The following is a 26,400-nucleotide window of genomic DNA, read 5'->3' on the forward strand; positions in this document are numbered from 1 at the left end:
CTGCAACACCCCTGCTAGTCCAATCCTGCCCCCTCCCTTCCACGCAGCTCTGCTCGTGTGCGTCAATCTGGCCGTGCAGTGTCGACTCCACGTCAGATGGATCCTGCCTGTTTCATCCCATTGTGTCCTGTTACAAATGAACCCCGCCTCTGTTGTGGGAGGCCTGAACAAATTGCCTGCACTCTTGTACCTTGCCACTAGCCTCGTTGTTCCCTCGTAGATGAATGTGTCACTATGTCTGTTCTCCATCACTGGCCATTTTAAAATCCAGATTGGAGGTTGGGCTAAAAGCTCTGCTCTAGGAATTATTTCGGGGCCATTCTCTGGCCTGCGTCATACAGGAGGTGGGACAGATGGTCACCATGGTCCCTGCTGGCCTTGGAATCCATGACTATTTAAAAACCATTTTCGAATGTTTAACAATGAGCTGGTGAAGCTTGTACTTGTGAAATCGCCTCCCGCGCAGATCCCAGCTCTCAAACCTGAGGGGCTGAAACTGAAAAACTCCTTCCGGAGTGTCTCTGAACTCTTTAAATATTGAACCAAGTCTCTCCTCTCTTTTCCAGCGTTGAATGTTTCTATTTTTTCTCCACTTAGGCTGTGGGAGAGAGAAATTCATTCAAACTTCATGCTTTAATTCCCCGCCCCTCCCCACCCTCTCCCCTGCAGCAGCTGTACAAATATAAAAGGAGTACTAGTGGCACCTTAGAGACTAACAAATTTAGTCCTCCCTTTCTTTTTGCGAATACGGACTAACACGGCTGCTTCTCTGAAAGCTGTACAAATATAGTTCTTAACCAGCTGAACAAAGGTCAGAAATAAAATAAAATACACCCCCCCCCACCCCTCTCTGATAGCTCATCCTGGAGTCTGTAATGTTACTTAGAATCCTAGAATATCAGGGTTGGAAGAGACCTCAGGAGGTATCTAGTCCAACCCCCTGCTCAAAGCAGGACCAACACCCACTAAAAATCAACATCCCCACTAAAACTACATCCCCCAGCCTGCCTGCCAGCTCCTTTTAGCTGGGGCTGGGCGAGTGGAGCTCCTCTTAGACCAGGGGTCGGCAACCTTTCAGAAGCGGTGTGCCGAGTCTTCATTCATTCACTCTAATTTAAGGTTTCACGTGCCAGTAATACATTTTCACGTTTTTAGAAGGTCTCTTTCTATAAGTCTTTAATATATAACTGAACTATTGTTGTATCTAAAGTAAATAAGGTTTTTAAAATGTTTCAGAAGCTTCATTTAAAATTAAATTAAAATGCAGAGCCCCCCCGAACCGGTGGCCAGGACCCGGGCGGTGTGAGTGCCACTGAAAATCCGCCTTGGCGCCCGTGCCATAGGTTGCCTACCCCCATCTTAGACATTGCAGAGTCCAACACCCCGTCACCCCCAAAACCAAACTCATCTCTTCAGCCAGGTGACCACCGCGGTGGAGCAGAGTGACTGCGCTGGCTTGGTGGCTGTTGGCACCCGGCATAGGCAGCCCCTAACCAGCGTGGCTCCTCCCAGATTGCAGGGAGGGGAGATCCTTGTCTCAGGAAGCTATTCTGCAAGGATGTGCACAGTAGGGAGATGCTTCCGACTGGGGCGGGGTAGAAACTGCTGTACAGCCACTCCAGCAGCGGGAGGGCAGGTGCCGTTGTGCCCTCTGCCAGGGATAAACAACTGTGATTCTACTTCTGGAGCTCCGCCTGCCTCGTTATTCCAGGGCCTGGGCCTGGCTGAGACACAGAGTGTGAGGTCACGTAACAACATCCAGGACTTAGCCCCTCGGCTGCCTGGTACAAAGCACTTGCTATGGGGCAGAACGCACCCGTCACACTGCCGTTAGAGGGGTGCTGGGTATGTCTGGTTAGAATGCAGCTGCTGGACTGAAAGCGCTGAGGTTAGGGCATGCCTGGGTGTGTGGCTGAATGGGCTATATTGGGCTCTGCCGTGAGCAAGCCTGCCTTGGTAAACCTGAGAGGGGATCAGGGTCTTGCGTGAGAGAAACCTTCTGTCCCTGCTGAATGATGTGGCTCACACAGTACTTGTCCTTTCCAGGCATGCGTTCAGCCTCTGTGTGCCCTTCCTCAGAACTGCTTGTTTTGGATACTGATCTCCCACCTGTGTTCCAGGTAAAGGTGGACTTCTGGGATGATCTCTGTGCTTGGCAATATTTCAGATGTCTAGCTATTTGTGTACACAGTCAGTAATTGGGTTATGACCATGGGGTGGTGTCAAGGCTGATTCCCCACTCTGGCACTTTGAGTGCAGAAGGTGGGGGCCCGCAAAGATTCTAAAAATTAATACTGGCCACTCCATACTTGTATTCAACTTCCAAGGTTAGAGCTTTTCTCTGAGCTTGGATGGGTAGATGCTGCCACCTCCCAAGTGCAAAAACCCCTTTGAGAGCCCAGGAAGGCGCACTTGGGAATTCCTTCCTGTGGGGTTCCCTCAAGCCCTTTCATCCCCGCTGTGGGGAAGAGCTGAGAAGGAAATCAACTGTTGCCACCAGGTAATTAAACAACGTGCACAAACCTCTTAGGGACACACAAATCCAGTCCTGTTCTTAAAAAAAGGTAAATTTTATTAAAAACAAAAAGAAAGAAAAGACATCTGGAGCTTAGGCTTTTTGATAGGTTTAAAAAACAACAACAATTACAAGGATTAAGCATCAAGATTGCTTCTTGAGCTCCAGCTTAAAGGTTACACGCAAAACAAAAGCACCTGGGGTGACCACAGAAGAGTCCACAAGCCATAAAGAAATAAAAGGAGAGAACCTGATCGCATCTTCCTAGACATTCCCTGACCTACTGACATATCGGGGGTTTCAAATGAGTAGTTTCTGGGTAGGATCTGATGATTTTCATACCTCGCCCTTCCTGCTCTCCGGAAGAACAACACAGACCAACAAAGGGGAAGTTTTTTCCCAATTTTAAAAAGTTCTAGCCTTCCCATTGGCTCTTTTGGTCAGGTGCCCACTGCCTCCCTTTTACCTATGGACTTTTTAACCCTTTACAGGTAAAGCAAGTAGAGAGCAGCCACTAACTGGGATTTTATAGCTCGCTGGCTGGCTGGGTGCCCATAAAAGGGAGCTCCTCTCCCCCTCCCCCCCTTATTTATCACAGGTGGTTACCCATAAGGGTTGGAGACTCCCACCCTGTCTGCTGTATGAATAATGTGTGCACTTTGGAACAAGGCAAAGGTCAGCCAGCCCCCGAGGCAGGACCTCTGTGATCTTCAGTGCAAGAGACTCAGTGTCTGCCCATGGGATGCTGGGCACCATGTGTTACTTTAGCCTGGTTTTTAAGGGGAACGCTCCCTAAGCAAGTCTCTCGTGACACCATAGACATTTCAGTAGCATTAACTCAACCTATATGCCAGGTGCAGTCTGGAATTTCTAGTTATTTCTGTCTAAAAATACTGGCCTTGTAATTTAGTTCCAAGAACCTCTTCTACAGCCCACAGCAGGGCTTTTTCCCTTGAAAAGGCAAATCTATTTTAGTCAAGTGATGATCTGAAATTTACCAGAATTAATGCAGAGTAAAACGTGAGAACGTTAACCTCCCTTTACATTTGTGTGGCATTCTCTGGAGAATGCCTATATATTGTCTTTGCTAATGCCTGTTTTTGCATTTCCTTTTTCACTTCTCCTCTAGAAATGCATGAAAGTAAAGGCTTTAGAGCAGTGGTTTGCAACCAGGGGTACGCACACAGGTCTTCCGGGGGTACATCAACTCATCTAGAGATTTGCCTAGTTTTACAACAGGCTACATAAAAAGCACTAGTGAAGTCAGTACAAACTCAAATGTCATACAGACAATGACTTGTTTGTCCTGCTCTATTTACTATACACTGAAATGTAAGTACAATATTTATATTCCAGATGATTTATTTTATAATTATATGGTAAAAATGAAAAAGTCTGTGCTTTTTCTGTCACAGTGAACTGTGACGCTTTTTTGTATTTTTATGTCTGATTTTGTAGGCAAGTAGTTTTTAAGTGAGGTGAAACTTGGGGGTACGCGAGACAAATCAGACTCCAGAAAGGGGTACAGTCATCTGGCAAGGTTGAGAGCCACTGGTTTAGAAGAGTCAGAGAGGACCCCAGGTATGCACTTGCAATGCCTGAACTGGAAATGCACAAGTAGGAGATTTTTCTCCGCACAGCGACTTTAATTCATGCTTCACGGCATGCCCGAGACAGTCTGCACTCCCTATCCGGCCACCATGCACTGGCGGTGTGTGTATGTGTGAGCACTGGTGACCTCTGCTGGAGCAGGACAAATTAGTGGTGGTTCTAAGAAGCTGCTCCTTTCTGCTTGCCAAGCGAGCATGGCTGGTGCTGGGTAGAGATGGGGCACTGATTAGGGCTGAGCTGGATTTCAGACAGTAAATCCATTATGCTAAGCTGATTTGTTTTGCTCGCTCGTCTAGCTGTATCCGTGTAGCCAATAAAGATGCCAGGCCATGTCCTGCTTGCAGCAGGAGCACCTGTACCCTGACCCTAATTCCCACTGAGGCTGGGCACTTGCGGAGGGTTAGTAACTGGAGCAGCATTAACGTCAAGGAGAACACCACTTGGCGGGGCTAGAGTGCCTCAGTTTCCCTCAGCGGGAAGCCCAAGGGCACAGAGTGAGTCCGTGCAGAGCCAGGAATAGGACCCAGGAGTTCTGACTCCAGTGCTCTGCTTTGACCATTAGACGGTGTGTTTGCCATGCGTAACCATGGGATACCGCAAACCCTGTCTTCTCTGTGGGACTTGCCCATTCGCAATCATGGGCCATGACCTCAACAGCCAGTTGTTATCCTCCGTCCCCTGGCCCTCTGGAAGATTTCAACTCCTCTGAGACAAGCATTGCAAGCAGAAGCTAGGAGGGCGGGCAGGCTGCTGCAGCATGCAGCGGAAGAGCGAGCGTTAACTCGCTCTCCAAAGTGTAATGGGAGCTAGTTTGGCCCTTGTATCCATAGCCTCTTCCCCCTTCTTTATAAAATAGTTCTGGAGTAAGAGAGCAGAGTGTGCTCAAGAGGAACTGTTAGCAATCAGCTACAGTGTGGTGTATCCTTGCTAATGGGGCCACTGGCAGGACTGAGACCTTAATGTTGATGGTGTTGACCAGCTGTTGTATCATGGAATCTTGTTACTTCAGTATTCCAGATGTGTAACCTGTTTGGGGACTGTTTTCACTGCAGCCCAGTCCAAGAAGTCCTCATAGCGGATCTCACATGTGCGTGCATGTGTTGTGAGCGTATTAATGGGCTGTATTTATTAATGCCACGCTGAGGTTGAGATTGGAGCTTCCTGGAAGTCATATGAGGTTCCCAGAGCAGCTGTAACTCGGCGCGCCAGGGTGTTACAATGGGAACTTTCATTGCATGACCGTCATAAGACACCGCGTAATGTGCAAGAGAAAGTTGGGTCTGCATACAAGTTAGCTCCCCTTGGCTCTTGTTTTATCAGCTCCTCCCTAGGTAAGCAGAGTCCAGCTTGGTCAGTGCTGCAGTGGGAACCTTGGGGGAACATGTCTAGCCTTCTAGGAAGAGCCGGCTGGTACCTGTTAAGTGGCACTCTTTCCTTCTGAGCCTGTACTGCATGCAGGGACCCTATGACGTGGCAGTGAGGGGTCATCTTGGGAGATATGTAAAACCAAAGGCTGGAACTAAAGGTCCCAGGAGATTCAGAGGAACAGCTGAACAATAATGTTGTGTTGAAAATTACCCTAGGATAATTATTGGTGCCATCGTGGTGTGCAATAAAAGGTTTTATTGGCTCTTCCTTGACAATATTTGCATAACAGTTATGTGAGTAATACATATCTGATTCCTGCTGACACGCTCCACTGACCAATGAAATGCAGCCGCTTCTGTGATGGATCGTGTCAGCTGATTGCCAGCTTGCAGCTGCGATACACGGGTTCTTGGATGGGGCGCCAGGTTGAGGAGGGCTTGGGTTCTATTCCTGGCTCTGCTAGTGATTTGCTGTCACCTTGGCCACGTTGCTCACGTTTCTCTGTCTTGGTTTCCCTCTCTGTAAAATGGGGATAATGCTACCTTCGCTTTGAGATCTCAGGATGAAAAATGCCATAAGTGCTTATTCAGCCTCCTCCACATCTATCCTCATCATCCTCGCGCTCCCGTTCTTTGGATTCTCTTGTCATTTACCCCACTGCCTCTCTAATGTTAGCAAATCCCAGTGCTACAGGGATGAGGTCATATTCTGCATTTTCCCATGTGGTGTGTGCAGGCCAGCTGTTTGTTCTTTGATGTGTGTGCCCAGACGGGGTCTTCTTTGCATTCCACACATGCTACTGCCTCAGGGGCACCACACTTCTTGCAGCCTGTCACTCAGGTAACACGTGCAGGCCGGAGCTGGAGTTGACTAGCAGCTGGCTCAAGGAGCAACGTGTGATCAGAGTTTATGGAGCAGCCTCTGGGCTTGAGGGTTTGAATCCTGTTTTGAGTGGGTAAAAAGCAGAGCCCAGTTGGAATGAGACTCAGAGTATGTTCCCCCTGCCTGGTTACAGTACATTGACTATATACAACACAGGTGGTGTTATAAGCTATTAGGTAACATCTCCCGTCCTGCACTGCTGCGGTGGGGACTTGAGCCAAACCTGCCCTGGGCTGCTGTGATGGAACCTCTGCTACCTGCTTCCTCTGGTGTTCTAAGCGTTCATATTTGTCAGAGTGAAGCTGGGATTTGCTAGGGGGAACTTCTGCTGTACTCTGAGGACTACGGAAAGGAGGCCGGTTTTAGGTTGCTTTGCTTACGTTGTATTTTGCCTGGAATCCTTGCAAACAGTGCTCTATCGATACGTACCTTCCACATGTATGTTGCACTCCTGAGTTGTTTGCCACTGAGACCTGGATAGCTGCATGTTTCCCTTAAGGGCTTACTGGTGATCTGGTCACCCCCTTGTTATAGACTCTTTACTTTGATGGCTGTTTGGTGTTCATGTGAAACGAGCTGGGTTTCTTTCTTCTAGTGGCACAAGTCCACGTCCTTCTCCTTGGCCTCCCTTAACTCCAGTCTTGGCAGGAAGACCAGAAGGAATGAGTTGAGTGTTTGGAACTCCTCTAGAAGGGGTCCCTCCCAGGCTGGATTGAAACCTGTTCGAGCAGGGCTTTGTGGGGTGGGGGGTGTGTGTGTGTGTGTGTGTGTGTATGGAAAGCTGGCACTGTTGCGGTTCTCTGGCTTTCATTGCTCTCTGTCCATCCACAGGACAATTAAACTCCAGTGATGTCACTCTGAAACATTCCAGCAGCACTAAATGAGTTTCTCTGCTGTGGGCGAGTAACTGGAGAAGAGCTAAGCTGTGCGGTAATGGCTAGCGTGGGCAGGGGGCCTGGTTAACAAGATCATGCTCTCTTTGAGCTACTAACTGAATGGGCAGCTGATGGCAGTGCGACAGATCTAATTCTAGTCATGACTGTCGCAAAGGTACTGGATCGTAGAATGGGGTAGGCTTGCTGAGCGGTCCGAGGAGCGCTGCCTAGCAGGGTGGATAAATGGCTGGCTCACAAACGGGTTGTTGGATTGGGAGGATGTCAGGTGGCTCAGGATGTGATACAGGGACAGGATTCACATACTTGTCTAATGACCTTGAAGGCTATCTCTGCGCTGCCTATGTTTCTGGCCCTCTCCAAGCGGGGCGGTCTAGTAAACATAGATGATCTATTTAAAAATATGGGGAGGGGAGACACTGAAGTGGCACCCCATTCAGAGCAGGGAGATGAGGTTTGATGGGGCGGAGTGAGCCAGGGAAAGAACAACTCTCAGTGGAGACATAGAATTAGAGTCATCCAAAGCTCCACTCCCAAGGAGAATGAGAATGATGCTGGGCAACAAACTCACTGCATCCCACCATTTCTCTTCTGGAAATCCCGGATACCGCTGTGAGAAGCTGGCCTTGTTTCATGCTGCACCATGGCTGCTGGGCCCTTCCTGCAGGGAACACACTTGCTGGTCCTTCTTTGACTCTTACCTGCTGTTTCTAAACTGGCTCTTGCAGTAACAGCTGTGATGAACGTGACCTCTAGATTTGCATCTGACAAGCTTTGCGTGACTCAGACTCATCGGGTCATGCAACACCTTGTGAAGTAGGTACATGATGATGATGATGTTTGTTGGATCCGTTTTACAGATGGGGAACCAGAGGCAGAGAGAGGTTAAAAGACTGGTCCAAAGTGATTCAGTGGCCAGCTGGGCGCAGGAGTCCTGCTCTAACTACTAGGGGCTATTGCCTTCCATTGCTGACAAGGACAGCATGCAATAGCATGTAAGTGGGGCTGCAATTCTCACTAAAACCTAAAAGTGGGAAGCGATGTTGCATGTCCCATCAGACTCCAAGAGGAGGAAGCAGAGTTAGGAGTTAGGAACCCCCCCTGGAGGTCAGCTAAAGCTGGGATGGCTCACAAGGTAGTTATAGCAACCCCAGCAGAGATGAGGAAGGTGAGAGAAGATGGTTGTGGATGGTAGTTAGGGAAGTCTTGGCCTACTGAAAGATGCTTTCTCCTTCACTGGTTTGTAATGTCCAGAGCAACGCTGCTTCCATTGTTTCCCTTAGCAGGCTAAGTTCCAGTCCAAATAGATCCTGCCGCACCTTTGCCAGGACTCGCAATGGATGCCTGTGGACCACAAGGTCAATCGACGGAGGCCAACATACCAGAGAGGTCCCCGTCCTCTCTAGTGCCATGGGTATTAGCCGATTGCCCTGGGGGGATCTTAGCATCAGGATCCCCACAGCATCACTGATGCTCCATGCACTGAGATGCTAATACATTACCAGAGACGCAGCAGACGCTGCACCAGGACCGTGCCTGCGGCTCTCCACAAGAGCAGCCTGCGGGTGCAGGGAAAGGAGGGTGCGTCTGCATAAAACTTTATGCCTAGGATCTGGTTCTTTTATATCCTCTCTTAAACGTCCCAGAGTAGCAGAGGTCTGGGTCAGCAAGAGGGAACCCCGTGGGCCAAGACACAAAACTTACCAGAAGAAGCCAGGCAATTCAGCTCAGTTTGTTTTTCCTTGGGGCTATTAAGTGTGCCATGCCCCTTTGATGAACTAGGTATAGCAGAGCATCTGACCTGTTTGTTGGAATCTAAGCAGAATCTAATTAAAATCTAAGCAGCCAGGAGGCACAGCAGGGCGTGTAGTTATTGCTATGGTAGATTAATATATGTAAACATCCTCTCGACAAGACTAGGCTAAGCCACCCTGGGCTGGGCACTTTCAGGGTGACTCAAAATCAGCCAGAGAGTCTTGCAGCCTGCTGCTTACGGGTGGGGATGCAGCTTCTCACCAGCAGCACAGATGGTTCTGAGTTTCAGGCACCAGACGCCCCCTGATGATCTCCGGTAGCAGCTTCTGTTCCTGCTCAAGAGCTGGGATTGGTAGCATCTTCCAAGGTGAAATAACAAGCCCTGCATGGGGGCTCTGATTGGATTGCCCCTAATTGCACACGACTAGATCATGGGAGCAGGAGCAATGGAAGAGATGGACGGGGAATTGTCTGTTCAGAGGTTGAATTACAGCTCAGCCGGTGTGTGGTGAGATGCATGGTGACATTCGTGTCCTCTAACTCCTCAGCCCCAGCACAGTGGGTTCTAGTGGCCCTGAATACAAGAAGCAATTAAGTGATGCACAATTTACTCCTGAGGGAATTCTGCGCCTAAAAATTCTGTGCACAATATTTTAAAATTCTGCAAGTTTTATTTGTCAAGAAATAAATGCAGAGGCCACTGGCTGCATGAAAGTGGGAGATCACCCTGCAGCCCCACCACCCACCCCTGGGACACAGACTCAGCAGTGAGGCTGCACCCGACCCTGACACAGCACAAGACCTGGCCCTGCTCCTCTGTGCCGAGTGCACCAGGTGTGGGGCAGGCAGGCTCAACCAGGCAGGATCTAAATGTGAAGGGGCTCAGTGTGGGGTGAGAGGGTTCTGTGTGGGACAGTCTGGGTGCAGGCACCTCAGTGGGGGGATCTGGATGCACAGAGGCTCATTGGGAGTGGGGTTCCAGGTGCAGGGGCAATGAGACCCTGCAGGGGCTTCCAGGTGAAGGTGGTTGGGGCTCGGCGGAGGGGTCTGGGTGTAGGGGTCTCAGCTGGGAGGTCTGGGTGCTGGGGGAGTGGGGCTGGGTGGGGGGCTGGGTGCAGCTTGTTAGAGGTCAGTGGCATGGGGGTCTGGATGTGGAGGCTCAGGGTGGTGCAGGGGGGTGGGGCTCATCAGGGTGGGGGTGTGAGTGCAGGGAGCTCGGGGGGGGTAGTCTGGGTGAAAAGGTGGGGGTCCGGAGACAGGGGTCTGGATTCAGGGGGGCTCCACATGCAGTGGTTGAGGTTCAGTGGGGTAGGGTTTTGGGTATGGAGGGCTCGGGGGGTACGGGGTGAGGCTTGGTGGGGGTGTCTGGGTATGGGAGGTCTGGATGGACGGGGGAGCAGCTCCGGTACAGTGACCTCTCCCCCTGCAGGTGAGGAGCGATGGGGGCAGGAAGCAGGGGAGGATGCTGAGCTTCCTGCAGCTGGGGGAGGTTTCTGAGGGTGGGTCTGACACAGCCCCAGCCACTCCTTTCAGGGGAAGAGGAAGTCCAGTTCTCTCCTGCCTCCAGCTCAGCCGGAACTAGCAGCTGATCCTGGCTCAGGATAGGAGCCACTGGCTGGGGTTTCCCCAGCTCCACAGTGATTTACCTCTCCGCCGGCTGCACCGGGTGCCTGAAACGATGTATCTGCTCTGCTAGAGAGTGGTGCGTGACTGCTCTTGCAGCTTCCCTTTCCTTCCCTGCCAGAAAGTCATTTTTCTGCGGGGAAGCAAAGAAATCTGCAGGGGACATGAATTCTGCGCATGCACAGTGGGACGGAATTCCCCCAGCAGTAACAATTCCCTGTATGCCACTGCACTAAGTACTCCTCCTGTCTCTTGTCTTCCTTTGATAGGGGACGGAAGAGTGGGATTGTAAAGTCCCACCCTGCAGAGGCGCTGCCGGCTCGGCTTCGGAATGAGGGGACGGACGTAAGTACCCTCCTTTTCTTCCCCCCAGCTGTTCCTTTTATTCTTTAACTTTTCTCCAAAGGAAAGGAGGGCAGAGCGGTGCAGATGTCACTTTTGGCAGCACGAGAACGAAGCCGCTGTGTGCTCTGAGTGTAGGGCCGTGGTTCCATAAGTGACCCTGCTCCCTCTTAGCGTGATGGGAAGGGCCAGGAGGTCATGATCCCTGTTCATGAACCCCTGGGGTTGAGAACCCCTGCACTGGGGAATAACCAGTAATTGTGTTACCTGGAAAGAAGACCCCAACCACACGCTTTTCTTCCAGTAACTTTTCATCCTCTTCTTTTCTGATAATGGTTCTTCAGAACCTGTGACCCCATGGAAACGCCAGCCTTCTATTTACCATTAGCATCTGGAAGGCACCCATCACCAGCAAAAAACCAGCCATGGGCTCTGGGTCCGTGGGGTGTGAAAGCCAGCCCTGCCCTCCTTCCGAACTCCAGACTGATCGAACCTGGATTTGATCCTATTCTGTATTGTTTAGCGGCCCATGCATTGACCCGCTGGAGCAGGGACATCTACGTTCACATATGACAGCAAGGATGCAGAGAGACACCCCCGCCGGCCCGTTCCACGTGAAAGTGATTTTACATATTTCGCTCTGTGTGAGGGGCAGTCAGAGTGTGCAGGCTGCATGGTCCGTTTCTGAATAACAGGATCACAAAGCTGTCACCTGGCCCCTTGAGGATGCCTACATGAGTGTTCCATGCAATTTCAGGTCAGATTAGTGACTTGCTGGGAAATTTAAATCATGAATCTAGTGCAGTCATTAAGGTGTGATTAATGCGTGCATGTGCGTGACCTTGGCGAACTCCCCGACAGCAAAGTAGCTGAGCAAAATGTTATCTGCTACCTCTGGCCAGTGAATTACTGAGTATCACGGTGAAATGCTTCCTTATTTCTGGTTTCAGAGTAGCAGCCGTGTTAGTCTGTATCCATAAAAAGAAAAGGAGGACTTGTGGCACTTTAGAAACTAACAAATTTATTAGAGCATAAGCTTTTGTGAGCTACAGCTCACTTCATCGGATGTGTGCAGTGATAGCTCACCTTTCCTGGTCACTCTTGTTACAGTCTGTATGGTAACACCCATTGTTTCATGTTCTCTGTGTATATAAAATCTCCCCACTGTATTTTCCACTGCATGCATCCGATGAAGTGATCTGTAGCTCACGAAAGCTTATGCTCTAATAAATTTGTTAGTCTCTAAGGTGCCACAAGTCCTCCTGTTCTTTTTCCTTATTTCTGTTATTCATTAACAGAAATCATATGCAAATGCTTCCCTGGAAAGAGAGTTTTACCGAATAGAAAGGGTTGTGTCTGGCAAAAGATCTCCAGGTACAATCCCCTTGAGAGAAGCAGCAAGCGGCTGCGGGCACTCGCAAGGATGCATGGGCATGGGTGGCTGTAGCAAGACTGGTTTTCTAGGGTAGTGGCAATTTCTCCCCTCTGCTCAGTGAGAGCAGAAGGTGGGTAGAACGCAGTATTGAGCATCTGTGAGTGAGGTAGAATCCCTCTCCGGCTGAGCGAAAGGTGCCTGGAGAGGAAGTGCAGTTTCGCTACTGAACGGCGCAGAAGTGATGCTCATGTCACTTGGCTGTCGGGGAGTTTGCCAGGGTCACTACTGGGGAGTTCCACTGTGTGCAGTAATTAAAGTGAGCTAGACGGTGCAGTGACATTGGGGCGGGGTGGAAATGAGCTGCCATATGGGGTACTAGTGAGCTGGCCTGAGTTCTGCGTCTCAGTGTACAGTCTGAGAATCAGTTCAATGACATACGGCGCCCTTGGTCTCTTTTCTCTGCTCCACCCCCGTTGGTCTGTGCTCTCTCCAGCTGCCCACTGTGCACAGGCTGCCCCCTTGGGGTTTGTCCTGTGGTGTCCTCTGAACACAACGCACAACGGTTATTGCATTTCCTTCCTGGCTTTCCTGCTGCTTGGGCTAACGCCAGCCGGTGGTCTGAGCAGCGCCGATCATAGTCCACCTGCCTTGGCTCTGAGTCAGAGAAGTCCTTACCTATTTAGCAAACCACTTAAACTCACATCTGACTTTAGGAATGTGCCTAAGTCCCTTTGAAGTCAATGGGATTTAAGCAAATGCTTCAGAGCTTTGCTGAACCGGGTCTGCTGGGAGTGGAGGACTGATTCTTAAGCTGGCCCTGTTGGCTTTTAAACTGGGCAGAGACCTGTCCCTGTGAGGCCTCCTTATCATGCCTCATCCTTATCTGTGCTCTGATCCATCTGCGGTGTCAGGGCCCTATCTCTGTGCCGTAGGTTGGCAACTGTCTAAGGGCCCCACCCATGGGCCAGGAGCCCATGGTGCTAGGCTCTGTACAAGAGAGGCAGACCCATTGTTTTGTAATAGCAGTGCCAAACCTAGTGTCAAAAGTGAGATGCTGTAACTGAGCCGAGGCTGCAGTTCTCCCTTCCCCTCCCTCAAATCACTGGCCTCTTCTAGACTAGAGTGTGCACTGTTGTAATGTCAGCCCAGCACACGGTAAGCCCAAGGGAATCCACATTGTGGTGCCAAAAGGAACAATCCCAAGCTGTCACTCGTGCTGCTCTGACAATCGGTGGAACCAAAGGCAGGGAGCATTACATCCCTCAGAAATCTCTTCTGCTCCCTGCCCTTGGATGCTAACAGCAGCAGTAGTGTTACCTAAAGGGTAGAGCAGCGTACTGCAACTCAGCACTCCTGGGTTCGGCTCTTTCCCTGCTATGTTATCATGAGCAAGTCACTGAAATCACTGCACAGCAGAAGTTACCCACCTGTAAAATGAGTGGAGCAGCCTGTTCCTGCTTTGCAGGGGTGTTAATGAATAAATGAATGTAAATTGCTTTAAGATGCCCAGATGGAAGTCTCTCTGGAATGGCAAAGTGTCATTGCTATGGCTCCCTTCAGTGCCGCAAACAGCTTGGAAGTGTCAGGAACATAAAAGTACGTCTCCAGTAACTCAAACTGCGCCTAAGCCAGATCCAGCTGCAGCCTGCACCGGGGAAACTTCCACCTCTGGAACTATGCTGATATAGCTACAGGGGCTAAGGGTGGGGAACCCCTACAGCTATACAGGGTGGGAGGGAGCCTCTAATGTAGACCCCCCCCGGAGCACTGCAAAACAGACCTACCCTAGCAACTTTCATCGCGGTTTGCACTTGTCACCTTCTGGGTGTAAAACAACCCAGTGTAGATAGAGCTTTCCTGTATAGATCAGGGTGTCGGGGCCAGGAGAGCAGGCCACTGATCCATCTTGCTGCTAGCCAGTCTCTGCCACTCTAGAGGAGAGCGAAGAGACCCCTTAATTCTCATGTTTCTTGTGTGGAGGTAGGGGAAGACTCAATGGCAAACATCAGTTCAGCTCCAGTTTGTAGTGGAGCGATTAATGTGCCAGAGGAGAGGACTGATTTCAGGTGGCAACAAGGCTACAGGACTAGGTGAGCCCTTAACCAAGAACCTGTTCTCCTGCAAATTTCATAGATAATAAAGACCAAGGGTTTTATTAATGTTGTCTTTGTATTAATGAAGACCAAAAGCTCCAAGTACATGGAGCATAGCAACAGGATGATGCAGTGCACTCGGCACTCCCAGACAAGAAAACCAGGGCTCTTCCCCGACTTTGTCCTTTTCCCTGAGGTGTAGTATGTCTTTTAAAGCAACACAAAACAAAAATAAAGCAAAACTGTGATTATTCAAAGAGACCTGGGAGGGAAGCTCAAAGGCATTGTTGGGCCCTTGATCTGCTCAGCCAATAGGGATTTAGGCTGAATTCAAGTTCAGAGGCTCTGAAACCTGCTCTTGACAAACCCTTTTCCTTCCCATTGGGTGGATTTTAGAGGTGTGAATGTTTTTGTTTCCAGTGACAGCTGAACAGAAACGTGACCTACTTTTACGCACTGCCACTGTGCTTAACTATACAGACTGAGTCTCTGCTGGATCTCTTTGGGGGCCAAACCACAAGAAGGGGTGAAATGCACCATGTCTGTGGTTGTGCAATTGTGTTAGCTGGCGCCTGCACCACCACCCAAGTGGAGTTGGTTTAAGGGAGTGCTCTCACTATTTTGGGGAAGCTCCCCAGCTTTGACATGTGACGTAATGCGCTGAGAACTGTGAGCAGAGAGTGGAATCTAAAGGGTGGGTGAAGATGACTTGAGTATTCCTCTGTCTCCTTAAAAGAGAATGAATGTAAGGTCTAGGTACGTTGGGCTTGGAGAGGAGGGATGTGATCCATGAAGGGTCTCAGCATTTATCTCTGCTTTGGAAAGCTGTGATCTTCTGGAAATTAACTTATCAATGAAATACAATGAAGCATGTTTTGACTGCCTGACACTTGTAAGCAGCATCATGTACTCTTGACTCAAACCTGTACAAGGTTGGGAGGAGTGGAGGAGATGAGTGTTCTTGCCAGATCAGTTTAATTATATAACTGGTATCTGAATAGCCATTAATGTGCATGACATGAGGTGGGACAGTAGAAATATATTTTAAGGTGACTTGTTCTCTTTAAATGGTAAGTTTGCATTTATTAAAACTGCTGCTTGCTCATATAAATTACTCTGGGATGCTTCTCTGGAAGACGTTACCTTTGAAAGCCCAACCTTAGGGTGTTGCTGATTCCCTCCCCACCGAAATCTCCTAGGTTCCACCCAGTGATCATCCTTGTTACCCTCACGTAGCAGCAGGGAGCAGGGCTGGGCCTCCTGGTTCTTTTGCCACCAGCCCTCTCCCTCTGAATTGAAGCCCCTGAATTGAGGTGAGTTCAGCTCAGTCCCAGGGTCTCAACTTGCTCGGGGGTCAGGCTCCCACCTAGCTATCTCCTGCCATCCCATGGAGAGAAACAGACCTGGATTGTGTGTCTCTGATCCCTGGGGCATGCGGTGTTAAGTCTAAAACTTTTTCTGTCGGGGCTTAAACCCAGCTCAGTAACAATCTCTCTCGCTGTCATCCTGAGTATTCTGTTGCATTACAATACGGAGAATGCTAGCATTGTAAGGGTTAACCACCAGCTGTTCCCTCTTTGGGGAGAGGATAAAAGTTTGGCACCCTCGGTCCACTGATCCGGAACCGGAGCGTCATGTCCGCCCCTCTGTTACAGACAACCTGCTGCAGCCAATTGAAACTCAGGCCTGTTCAAATCGCTGTGTGTGTGTGTGTCTCTCTCTCTGCTGTGAAATATCCCCAGTGGGTGACTCCCAAAGCCTTACAGGCCAGCCCGTAAACAGGGCAACGAGGCAACGGTGATAAACACAGAGGGAGTATCCAGGGGCAGGTGGAGAGACGAGGTAACTGGAGTCCCTGAGTAAACACCTGCCTGGCTGGAGGCGTGCGGAGATTAAGAGGACAGCCCTTGGAATTAGTGGAGTTTGATGTGCAGGTGGTGAAAGCCGCAGGTAGGAGAAACCACACATCTGTCTGGGAGTGCTGCAGGGGGTCGCTGTGGGGAGATGGGATGGTGATCGTGAAGGTCAGAGCTTTAGGAAATCCAGGTAGTTACAAAACCCCAGGTAGTGGGGGAGGGGAGGCTTAATAGTAGGGATCCCCTTGATCAGCTTTTCATCAGGTGGCCAGGTCTCTGTATGTGCTCTGTAGAGCCCCCCCAATCCAAGGGCTAAATTAGTATGTTCCTTCTCTAACCTAGTCCTTGAGTATGACCCATGTGCCAGGGTCTGTTAGCCCATGACCCTACCCCCAAAGAGCTTTCGCCTGGCAAGGACTAATCAGCCACACTTTTAAAAGTGGCCTCTGATTTGGGGAGCCCAGCTTGAGGCCCCTTTGTGAGGTGCTGAGCACCTGCATTTCCCATTGACTTCAGCTGGAGCGCCCTGAAAATCACATTCCAGGTGCCTCCCACTCATTGCTTAATGTTCCCTGGCTGGAGTCCTAATAACGGCCCTGCTCCTCCAAACCCACTCGCGTTACTCAGGGTGGAGTCCCTCCACAGTCAATAGCAGGTATGTAAAGGCTGGCAGAGCTGGAATGAGAAACGGCCTGAGTACCCTGCCCCAGAGATCAGGGTTGGTCTGGCCAATAGACGGGAGTGCCTCCCATGCCATATCCCTCCTCATCACGCCCCTGTGAGCAGGGAAGTATTAGATCCCCATTTGATACAGAACGAGGCAGAGAGAGATGTAAGAGCCAGATTTTCAAAGGCCCCTAAAGAGGCAGATAGGCACTGTTGAAAATCACCCGAGGCCCCTAAATACCTTTGAAAATCTGGCCCAAGGTCAGGGCAGGGAATTGGGGTCCCACGCTGGCTACCACACTATAGCATCACCTCTCCTGTAACGCTCAGAGAACCACGATGGGGGAGATAACATCTTCTATTGTACCAACTTCTGTTGATGAGAGAGACATGCTTTCGAGCCACACGATTCCCTCCCTCACCTTGTCTCTCTAATATCTGGGAACCAACACGGCTACACCACCACATATTACCTCAAACGGGGTGAATGGGAAACGGAATCGTGGTTTGTTTGGGGAGCTCTGGATGTCCATCCTTACTAAATACCTAAATTTAACAGTCCCACGTGTGTGCAACGGGAATATATATACCCTACTAGGAATATATTTTTATAGCAGAGGGAGAACAGCAACAAAATCCAAAAGATGTCCTAATAACAAGGTCCAATTATCGTGCAAAGAAATAAGTGGGTACATTCCAATCTCTGAAACATAATAACAGACTAATTAATCAAACAGGAACTGCCACCTTGCCGTTCTGCAGAGCTAGTTTAAGACCTGGGAAATTGAGCTCAGCATTTGAACGCATGGCAGACTCGGGAAATGCTCACGATTCGTGTGAGGTAAGCTCCGATGGCTTTTTATTATTAGAACTACTTGGTTTTGTTATAAAGGAGCTGTGATTATTGACAGTGGTTTTGTAGACTTTGACTTTAGAAGGTGGCCAGCGATTTGGGGAGTCTTGGTAACTGGGTGTCTGACTTGGGACATGGTAAATAACAAGTCACACTTGAACAGCTTGATCTGCCTGCACCTAAGATGAATTTGTCAGGAAAGGTAAATGGGATGTTGGCTCCCACCACCTGCTCAGGTGTTTTTACAACTGGCAGTAGACGTGAACACCTTTGGGAGATCCAAGTATTCTGCAGTGCCCGCACCCTGTGCAGGAGTTCTCGAATCACAGAGAGTGGAGAGACCGGATCCCATTCCAGTAGGATCATCTGTGTCCTTCACCCTGCAGTGCAGGGTTAGCCTCAGCACTCCAGCATGGTGTGTTTCTCAAGTTCTCTGCCCATGTAACTTCAAATGTTACCACCACTTCCCTTAGGATACTGTGGCGAAGCCTGCTAGATCTCACACTCAGGATGTTTTTCATGATCATTCAGTCTATATTTTCTTTTACCTGACCTTTGCATAGATTGGCCTGTGTGCTTGGAGATGGTCAAATGCAGCTCTGTCTGATGGGCCATTCACAGAGTTAAACAGTTATGGGCATTCCTAGAAAGGCTTTGCGATGTTGTTGGCTAATACAGTGCGCTCCGCTCCATCCGGATACACTTATAGGGAGATCTCAGGGAATCCAAGTAGCCTGATAATGAATGGTGGTGGCTGGGGCTTAATTAGAACAGGTACAAAATCAGGATTTTAAAAATAAATATAAATAAACTTTAAAAACCTGGTTGTTGCCCTATTTGAAAACTTGCCTTACCTCTAACTACTCCGACTTTCTAGCCCCACCCTCTTGTTCTCCTTCTACATCCATACCTGCCTACAGTTCACCAATAGCATTGATGCCTGTGCAATGACGTATCTGACCAATAGGGGGCAATACTATTTGCTAGGCCTAACATTGAATATCTTTATCAGTCCCTGCTCGGGGATAGGAAATAATCGGGCCCTTCATGTGCCTTATATTCAGTCGACAGTCTCTGGCTCTAGAAGAAATCATGCACTTTTCCTTTAAGAAGCCAACTGCAGCAGCATTGGCATTTATGGCACATAAGATGACCCCCAATGCAGCCTGGTACTTCATGTGGCTGGCGAAAGGTTTGGACTAGTGATGGGTCTGCACCAAACCTGAGATCCAAAAATCTTGCAAACTTTCGTGGTTTCATAGCATGTAATGCCAGATGGGACCATTAGATCATCTAATCTGGCCTCCTGTATGTCACAGGCTATTAAATTCCACCCTGTTACTCCTATGTTGAGCCCAGTAGCTGCAGTTAGACCAAAGCATTTAAGTCCTCAGAAGACTGAACTGTTGTGAGTGCCCAGTCCCCAAAGTCCCTGCAATGGCAGGGAATTGGTTAGGTGAGACTTGCCCAGGTGATCCCAACGTGCTGCAGAAGAAGGTGGAAAACCCCCCACGGTCCCATACAAGCTGAGCTGGGGAAAAATTCCTTCCTGATCCCAGATCTGGTGATCGGCTTGACCAGGAGCATGTGAGCAAGGCTCACCAGCCAGGCATCTAAGACAGGATTGTCCATGCCACTTTGGAGCACTTGTCCTCCCATAGGTGCCGACTCCGTGAGTGCTCCGGGGAGTTTGTACTTTATGGCAGGTGGCATCTGGTTCTGGGGCTTGGGCCCAGCTCTCCCTGGACACTGGGTGCTCTTCAGGGTAGGCTTTCCGTGCTCTATTTCAAAGGCAGTGGAATGGTGGCTCTGTTCAGATTGGCGTGTAGAGACCTCCAAGAAGCTTTGGCTAAGCTCAGTGAAGTGAGTCCAAGTGCCGTTGGGCTCCAAATAGGTTGTGAATCTCACATGATTGAACTGACTCTACCCCTGCTTCCAGCCAGGTTGGACTCCTGCACCAGAGGCCCTTCTCTCTGGGACTGCTTTTGCTGGAGTGATGCATTGCTGAAAGAAGGCAAAGAAAAAACTGACCTCTCTCTCTCTCTCTCTCTCTCTGCAGTGTGAGAGATGGCAGAGTTCTTGGAGCTACTGTGAGCCAGTTCTTTACTATTATCCACTCTGGGTTTTCCTGTCCCTTAAGTACTACTCAGCACTTTACATTTTTCAGAGCACTGTCTGAATATGAATCTGCCTATCACCCCATGAAGAAATAATAGTATCCCTGTTCTGCAGCTGGAGGACTGACGTAGGGAGGTTAAGTGACTTGCTAAAGTCTACATGGTGACTCAGTGGCAGAACCAGGGTTTGAATTTGGGAGTGCCTGGCTCTCAGCTAAATATCGGGATGCAATGAGTTTGTGCGGCTCGGCTGGGAAGTGAAAGGCCAAGCACCTGAAGTGTGTTTTAATATATTCAAAGGACCGTGCTGCGTGGTCTCCCATGGCCACTTACTTCTTGTAATGAAACAGCACATTGGAAAGTTCCAGTGGATTAAACGAAGCAACCTCTGTTCATCCTCCGATTCCCCTCTGTGTGTATCTGCCCCTTGCTGTTATACAGCAGTGAATTCCACTCACCAACTCCTTTCACTTGTGAGAGTGGCTGCTAGGGAATCAGGGAGAAATCCACTAGCCTGAATGTGCTGTATGTATGCAGCCCTGGAACGGTTAGGAGCTTGTTTTCTCGGTATTGCAGCTCTTAACTCCTAGGAGCCTGTTTTCTTAAGAGGCAGCTCAGGTGATGTGAGGCACAGTTGATGCAGCACCTTGCAGAGGGGAGACTTGCCTGCTGTGTGTGTGCTCGCTTGTTCTGATTCTGTTATTTTCCTGAATCTGAAAGATTTGAACAGAAAAGTGTAGAGTGATGGTTGCTCTTTGAGTAGTGAAAATATACAAGTGAGTTCAATACTTGAGGGCTGCGTGTCCACACTGTGAAAAGGATTTTGACAAAGTGGAAAGGGATCAGAAAAGAGCTACAAGAATGATTCGAGGTTTGGGAAAGACTAAAGGAACTCAATCTATTTAGCTTAATAAAGACGTTTAAGAGGTAATTTAATCTCTAAACACCTGGATGGGGAGATGATTTCTGATATCAGAGGACGCTTTAATCTTTCAAATGCAGAGTGAGATCCAATGGCTGGAGCTGGATAAAATCAGACTAGAAATAAGGTGCAGATTTTTAACAGCAAAGATAATTAACCATTTGAACAATTTACCCAGGGAGGTGATGGATCCTCCATTGCTTGAAGTCTTCAAAAAGCTACACTCCCATTCAGCCAGACGTTAAGGGCGTCATGCAGGAGTCACTGGGTGAAAAGCTAGGACGACTGACTAAATAAAGGGTCAGAATGGTCTCTTCTGGTCTTAAAATCTGAGTCTTTGAAAACAACAGTGAAGAAGCTGGTGGTTTTATTAGCAGGTGTTATGAAAATTGGGCATATAGATGATCATCTCTTTCCTGATTTGGAAACCAGTTCATTGAGACTTTGTAGGAGGGTAGTAAATTACAACAGCAGAATAATGCAGTTTACTTCTCTATGTACCATTTGCTATAGACGTGATCACTGGCACGTAGCCCTTTGTAAAGATATAAACAGCGCACATTTATTTAATGCATGCGGTAACATACAGAAGTGAAAATAATCTCTGAGACTGTTGCACCAATAACTAAACATAGTGATTCACTTCTCCTGCCAGTTGGGGTCACTTCTCAGTGAAAACTGGCTGTGAAAGGTCCTCAGAGAATGACTAAGCCTTCCAGTCATCTTTACTCAAGATGAATGTGCAGGCTTTTTACTTGGACCCTAAATCACTTCCTCTAAATCCTTGGATGGTGATATATTGGTTAGACAATAAATGTTCTCCCATGTGCCCCAGTTCAGACCCCAGGAAATCACATAATGAGCCTGAGTACACAGCCCTTTTGTCTGAGGATCTCAAAGCATTCTGCAAACAATAATTCTCACTCCTCTTCCCTCTGCCCGGTGATGTAGGTATTAGCCTCATTTTAGAGACTGGTAAACTGAAGCAGAGAGGGCTTGCGGCCCGCAGTGCCGACTGATTCTGGATGCCCAACCTGGGACATCTGGAGCCTGATTTCTAGCGGTGCTGAGCACTTTCCGCTCTTGCTGACTTTGGTCAGAATTGTGGGTGCTCAAAATCTCTGCAAATTAGCCCCTGGATGCCTCCAGTTGTGCACCCAAAATGAGTGGGCACTTCTGGAAGCATGATCCAAAATGTGGGGCCTGACATCAGAGAGGTGAAGGGTACAGCTGGGATTAGAAGTTGCTAGGGGGTGTGGCTCCTTCTGCTGTAATAAGTAGACTATTCTCATGCTCTCTCTACCTGTGGAAAAGCACAGTTCATCCCCCTCCTGTAATATGAGCCTATAGGGAGAGACCGGGAATTCACACACCCCTTTGGCTGAGTATAAGATTAGAAAAGGAGTTTGTTTTCTAAGAAGGGGAAAAAGAACCCCCTCCTCCCCCTCCCCAACGCTCTTGGCAAATATAATATGCTTCCTACAGACCTTCCCTGATGTAATCTTCCATGCCTCCTCCTCAGCAATGGCATTAAACTTGGCAAAGCTGTTGCTAGTGTACTAGGCACTAAATATTTCCGTAAATATATTTTAGCTACTACAAATCCATTTTAATTTAGTACAAAATAAGACGCAAGCTAAAACTGAGAAGTGTGGGTCCACCAAACAAGGGACATAGACGTTATGATATTGACAAGCTAAAGTCCCTTGAAATACAGAAAGCTTTTGTTATGAAGTTAAAGAACAGGTTTCAAGCACTTGTAGACCTTGATGAAGAAGAGGGGAATGCAGATGAGGAGATCAACAAGAAGTGGGACAAAGTAACAGCACTTTATAAACAGAGCAGTGAAGCCTGTCTAGGCTACAGGAAGAAGAGAAGGAAGGAGTGGATTACACCCAGCTCATGGAACGCCATAGAAACCAGACGAGCTCTGACGAAAGAAGTTTTAGACACAAACTCCCAGAAGCTAAAGGACAAATATCACAAGCAGTATAGCAAGGCACACCGGGAGGTCAAACGCCTTGTGAGAGCGGACAAACGACATTATAGTGATAATCTGGCAACACAAGCAGACGGTGCAGCTGCTGATGGTGAACAAGGAACCTTCTACAAAATGATGCAGCTTATCAGTGGTAAATGACAGACACCAACAAACACTCTCATCAGGAACAAGTAAGAACACCTACTAACAACTGACAAAGAACAAGAAATGCACTGGCTAGAGCATTTCAAAGAGTTGCTGAACAGGGAGCTACCGAAAGAGGAAGCAAACATCCAGGAGGCAGAAGAAGATCTTGATTTCAACACAGACACCCCAACTCAGGAAGAGATCATTCAAGCCATCAAATCCTTAAAAAATGGGAAAGCTCCTGGCAAGGATAACTTGAATGCAGAATTGTTCATGGTAAATCCTAAATTACCAGTATCTATCCTTGCCCCTCTATTTATATCAGTCTGGGAAAGGGGGAAAGTGCCAGGTGAGTGGACCAATGGGGTTACAGTGAAGATATGAAAGAAAGGAACTCTGAATGATTGTAATAACTGGCAAGGTATCACACTTTTATCTGTGTCAAGCAAAGTATTGTGTAAGATCATAGTCCGGCATATATCAGAGGCAGTTGATAGCGTTCTCAGAAAAGAGCAAGCTGGTTTTCAGAAAGGACGTGGATGCACAGACCAGATCTTCACTGTACAAAACATAATAGAACAGTGCTTAGAATGGCAACGGCAACTCTACATACATTTCATAGACTTTGAGAAGTCTTTTGATAGCATTCACAGGACCAGCCTAGGGCGCATTCTACGGGCATATGGAACCCCTCTCCGTATGATCAATGTCATTAAAAGCTTCTATTTCAACTTTGCGTGCCGTGTTGATCACGATGAGCTCAGTTTTGAAGTCAAAAAAGGAGTACGTCAGGGATGTGTCGTGTCTGCAATCCCCTTCAGCATTGCCTTCTACTGGGTAATGCAGCGTACAACGGAAGACATGCCAAGAGGCATTAAATGGGACACCCTTCTCGTCCCTTGAAGACCTGGACTTCGCAGATGATGTCACTCTCCTATCACATACCCAATAACATATACAAGAAAAAAGAATTTGACTCGGCTCATTCAGCTAGCAAATTGGACTGCAAATCACCTGCAATAAGACAGAGATCATGACCTTTAATATTGCCTCACCCTCACCAGTACAGATAGAGGATTATGTTCTCACCAGTGTAGAAACATTCCTATGCTTGGGCAGCACCATCAGCCAGGATGGTGGAACAAGCCAGGACATCCGGAACAAAATCAATAAAGCCAGGAACACCTTCAGGAGCTTAAATACGGTCTGGAAATCATCAAAATACAATACCAAAACCAAACTCAAGATTTATCAGCGCTGTGTACTTTCAACTCTACTTTATAGTGCAGAATGCTGGGGAATGAGGAAGTCTGACTTGTCCAAACTGTCTTCATTCCATACAACCTGCCTCAGCAAAATTCTCTGTAACTTTTGGCCCAGAACAATCTCAAACCAAGATCTGAGCACCATTGTTGCCAGGAGGCGTTGGAGATGGATCAGTCATGTGCTTCAGATGGAATCTGATTCTGTCACCAGAGTAGCAATAAGATGGACACCTAAGGCAAGCGAAAACGAGGCTGCCCGAAAACAACCTGGTGAAGAGCTATGGAAGCCGAGCTGAAAAACCTGGGGCACAGCTGGGGAACCATTGAAAGACTTGCCAGAAACAGACAGGAGTGGAGGAGCTTCGTCGCTGCCCTAGACTCCAGAGGCATCATAGGAACATGATGATGAAGACAAATGCGTTTTAACTGAGTACAAAATAACATCATAAATTAAAATGTTGTGTCCAAAATATCAAAACCAAAAAATGGTAACCAAGAAACGTCATGAAATACGTAAGGTGGGGTGTATTCCAGTTGTTTGTCTTAGCCTATAAAGGTCGGGGTACTTCACCATAATCTTTTGGGTGGCCTTGGGGACAGCAGAAATTCCCGCTGCTGACGGAGCCAATCCTTGCTACCAAGCACACACGGAGCCAGGCACTAAACCTGGCCGAGTGGCTTTGCCACCGAACTGCACCTGTTGTCTATCTTTATGAGTCGCTTCAAGGCTGCCTTATCTGCTGTTAATAGTGATAAAATGGAAGCTCAAAGGACAGAGGCACTGGGCAGCCTAAACAGTGTTACTGTGGCGACAATAGTCCATCCTTCATCACTTAACACTGGGCAGTACTATCACAGTCTGCTGAGCCAGCTACCTGCTGGGACAACACACACACACACACACACACACACACAAGCCAACTGGCGACAACCTCAACCTGCTACTAGGTATGGAAAACCACACGCTGCCTGGTGTTCACTAGGGTTTTACCTCTTGTTACCGTGCATTAGCTCCCATCCAGTAAGAAAGCACCTTTGTTCCTAGTGACGACGCACCCTAAATCTTTTCTCACCCCCTAGGGTTGAATCTCCTGTCGCATGTGCCCTGTCGTCCTCTCTCTCGGCTGTTTGTCTACATGCCCATGTGCTAATTTCTTGGATGGGCTATGCCCGAGCGATTAGTAGTAGGATCGCTAGGGCTGCTGCATTTCGCCCCCAGGCTGTGGCTCTGTCTGGGCTGGCTCTTTGTAGCCAAATGAGGCTGTAATGAGTGTTGGGAGTTCTCTCTAGTCAGGAACTTTTATGTTTGTTCCGTCCCCAATCCCTTATGTATAAATTGTTCCCGGCAATGGATTCCTGTGCAGACGTATGCTAATAGCGCTTTGTTCTTGGGTTCAGTCCTTGCCTGCTTATTGATTTTTATTTATTTTTTTTAAATAGCTAGCAAGTATCAATCCAAAGGTCAGGGAGATAAAACAGCAACATCTTTTAGTGCTGCAGCCTGAATCAATACAACAGATGTGTGGCGAGCAGGAGCCGTGGGCACATTAGTGGAGTCTTTCCCCCCTGGGTGTACAAGTAAAGCTGTGAGCTTCTCTTAGTGGCGTTAAACCCTTCCTGGTGCATTTCGGTATTGAAGCTTGAACGGTAGCAGGATCCGACCGTTTCACAGATCGCACCGTCCTCCTCCCCGGTGTGTCTCTCCCAGATGGTTTGAACCCTGAGCACGCTTCCTTTCCTTGCAAGATACTGGAGAGGAGTTGTACTTTCAGAGACACCTCCTTCCCACACAATAGGGGCTGGAACATGGCCGTCTCCACTTGAAGCCAGACTCTCAGCTGACCTTGCTGGTCACGCACATGCGTAACCCCTCCAGGCTTCCCATTACGCTCCCAGCTCCTTCACGAACGCTTTCCCCAGGGCACTAACTGGCCATCTGCTTCTGTCACCGGGGCTGGCCCGATCTGCTGAAGGAAATGAATTGCATTGGTTTCCAAGACTGCTGGTGTCAAACGCACGTGCTGCGAGGCTGGTGCACCGTTTCTGGTACCAAAGCCAGTGCTGCAGGCAGGGGCGGCTCTACTGATTTTACCGCCCCCAAGCAGCTGCCGCCGCAATAGCAGCAGAGCTGCCACC

The 26,400-nt window shown here is 48.7% G+C and overlaps 1 protein-coding gene across 8 annotated transcripts in view; it reads left to right on the plus strand.

Annotated features, from left to right (window-relative positions):
* ST3GAL4 (ST3 beta-galactoside alpha-2,3-sialyltransferase 4) overlaps positions 1 to 26,400 on the plus strand; it is a 178,042-nt gene that overhangs the window by 88,895 nt on the left and 62,747 nt on the right. For 5 of the 8 annotated variants that reach the window (XM_074936869.1, XM_074936874.1, XM_074936875.1 and 2 more), the window contains one exon: positions 10,917 to 10,992. The exons of 2 other annotated variants lie outside the window; for them this stretch is intronic. Coding sequence is in view for 1 of the 6 variants with exons in the window: in XM_074936867.1 (XP_074792968.1) it covers positions 17,785 to 17,820 (36 nt within the window). In the remaining 5 variants the exon portion in view is untranslated. Of the gene's footprint in view, positions 1 to 10,916; positions 10,993 to 16,087; positions 16,408 to 17,716; positions 17,821 to 26,400 lie in introns of those variants that run through there. One more of the 8 variants, XM_074936867.1, reaches the window with a different exon arrangement.

Source organism: Natator depressus, chromosome 22 (assembly GCF_965152275.1).
Source record: "Natator depressus isolate rNatDep1 chromosome 22, rNatDep2.hap1, whole genome shotgun sequence".
NCBI classification, from domain to species: domain Eukaryota; kingdom Metazoa; phylum Chordata; order Testudines; family Cheloniidae; genus Natator; species Natator depressus.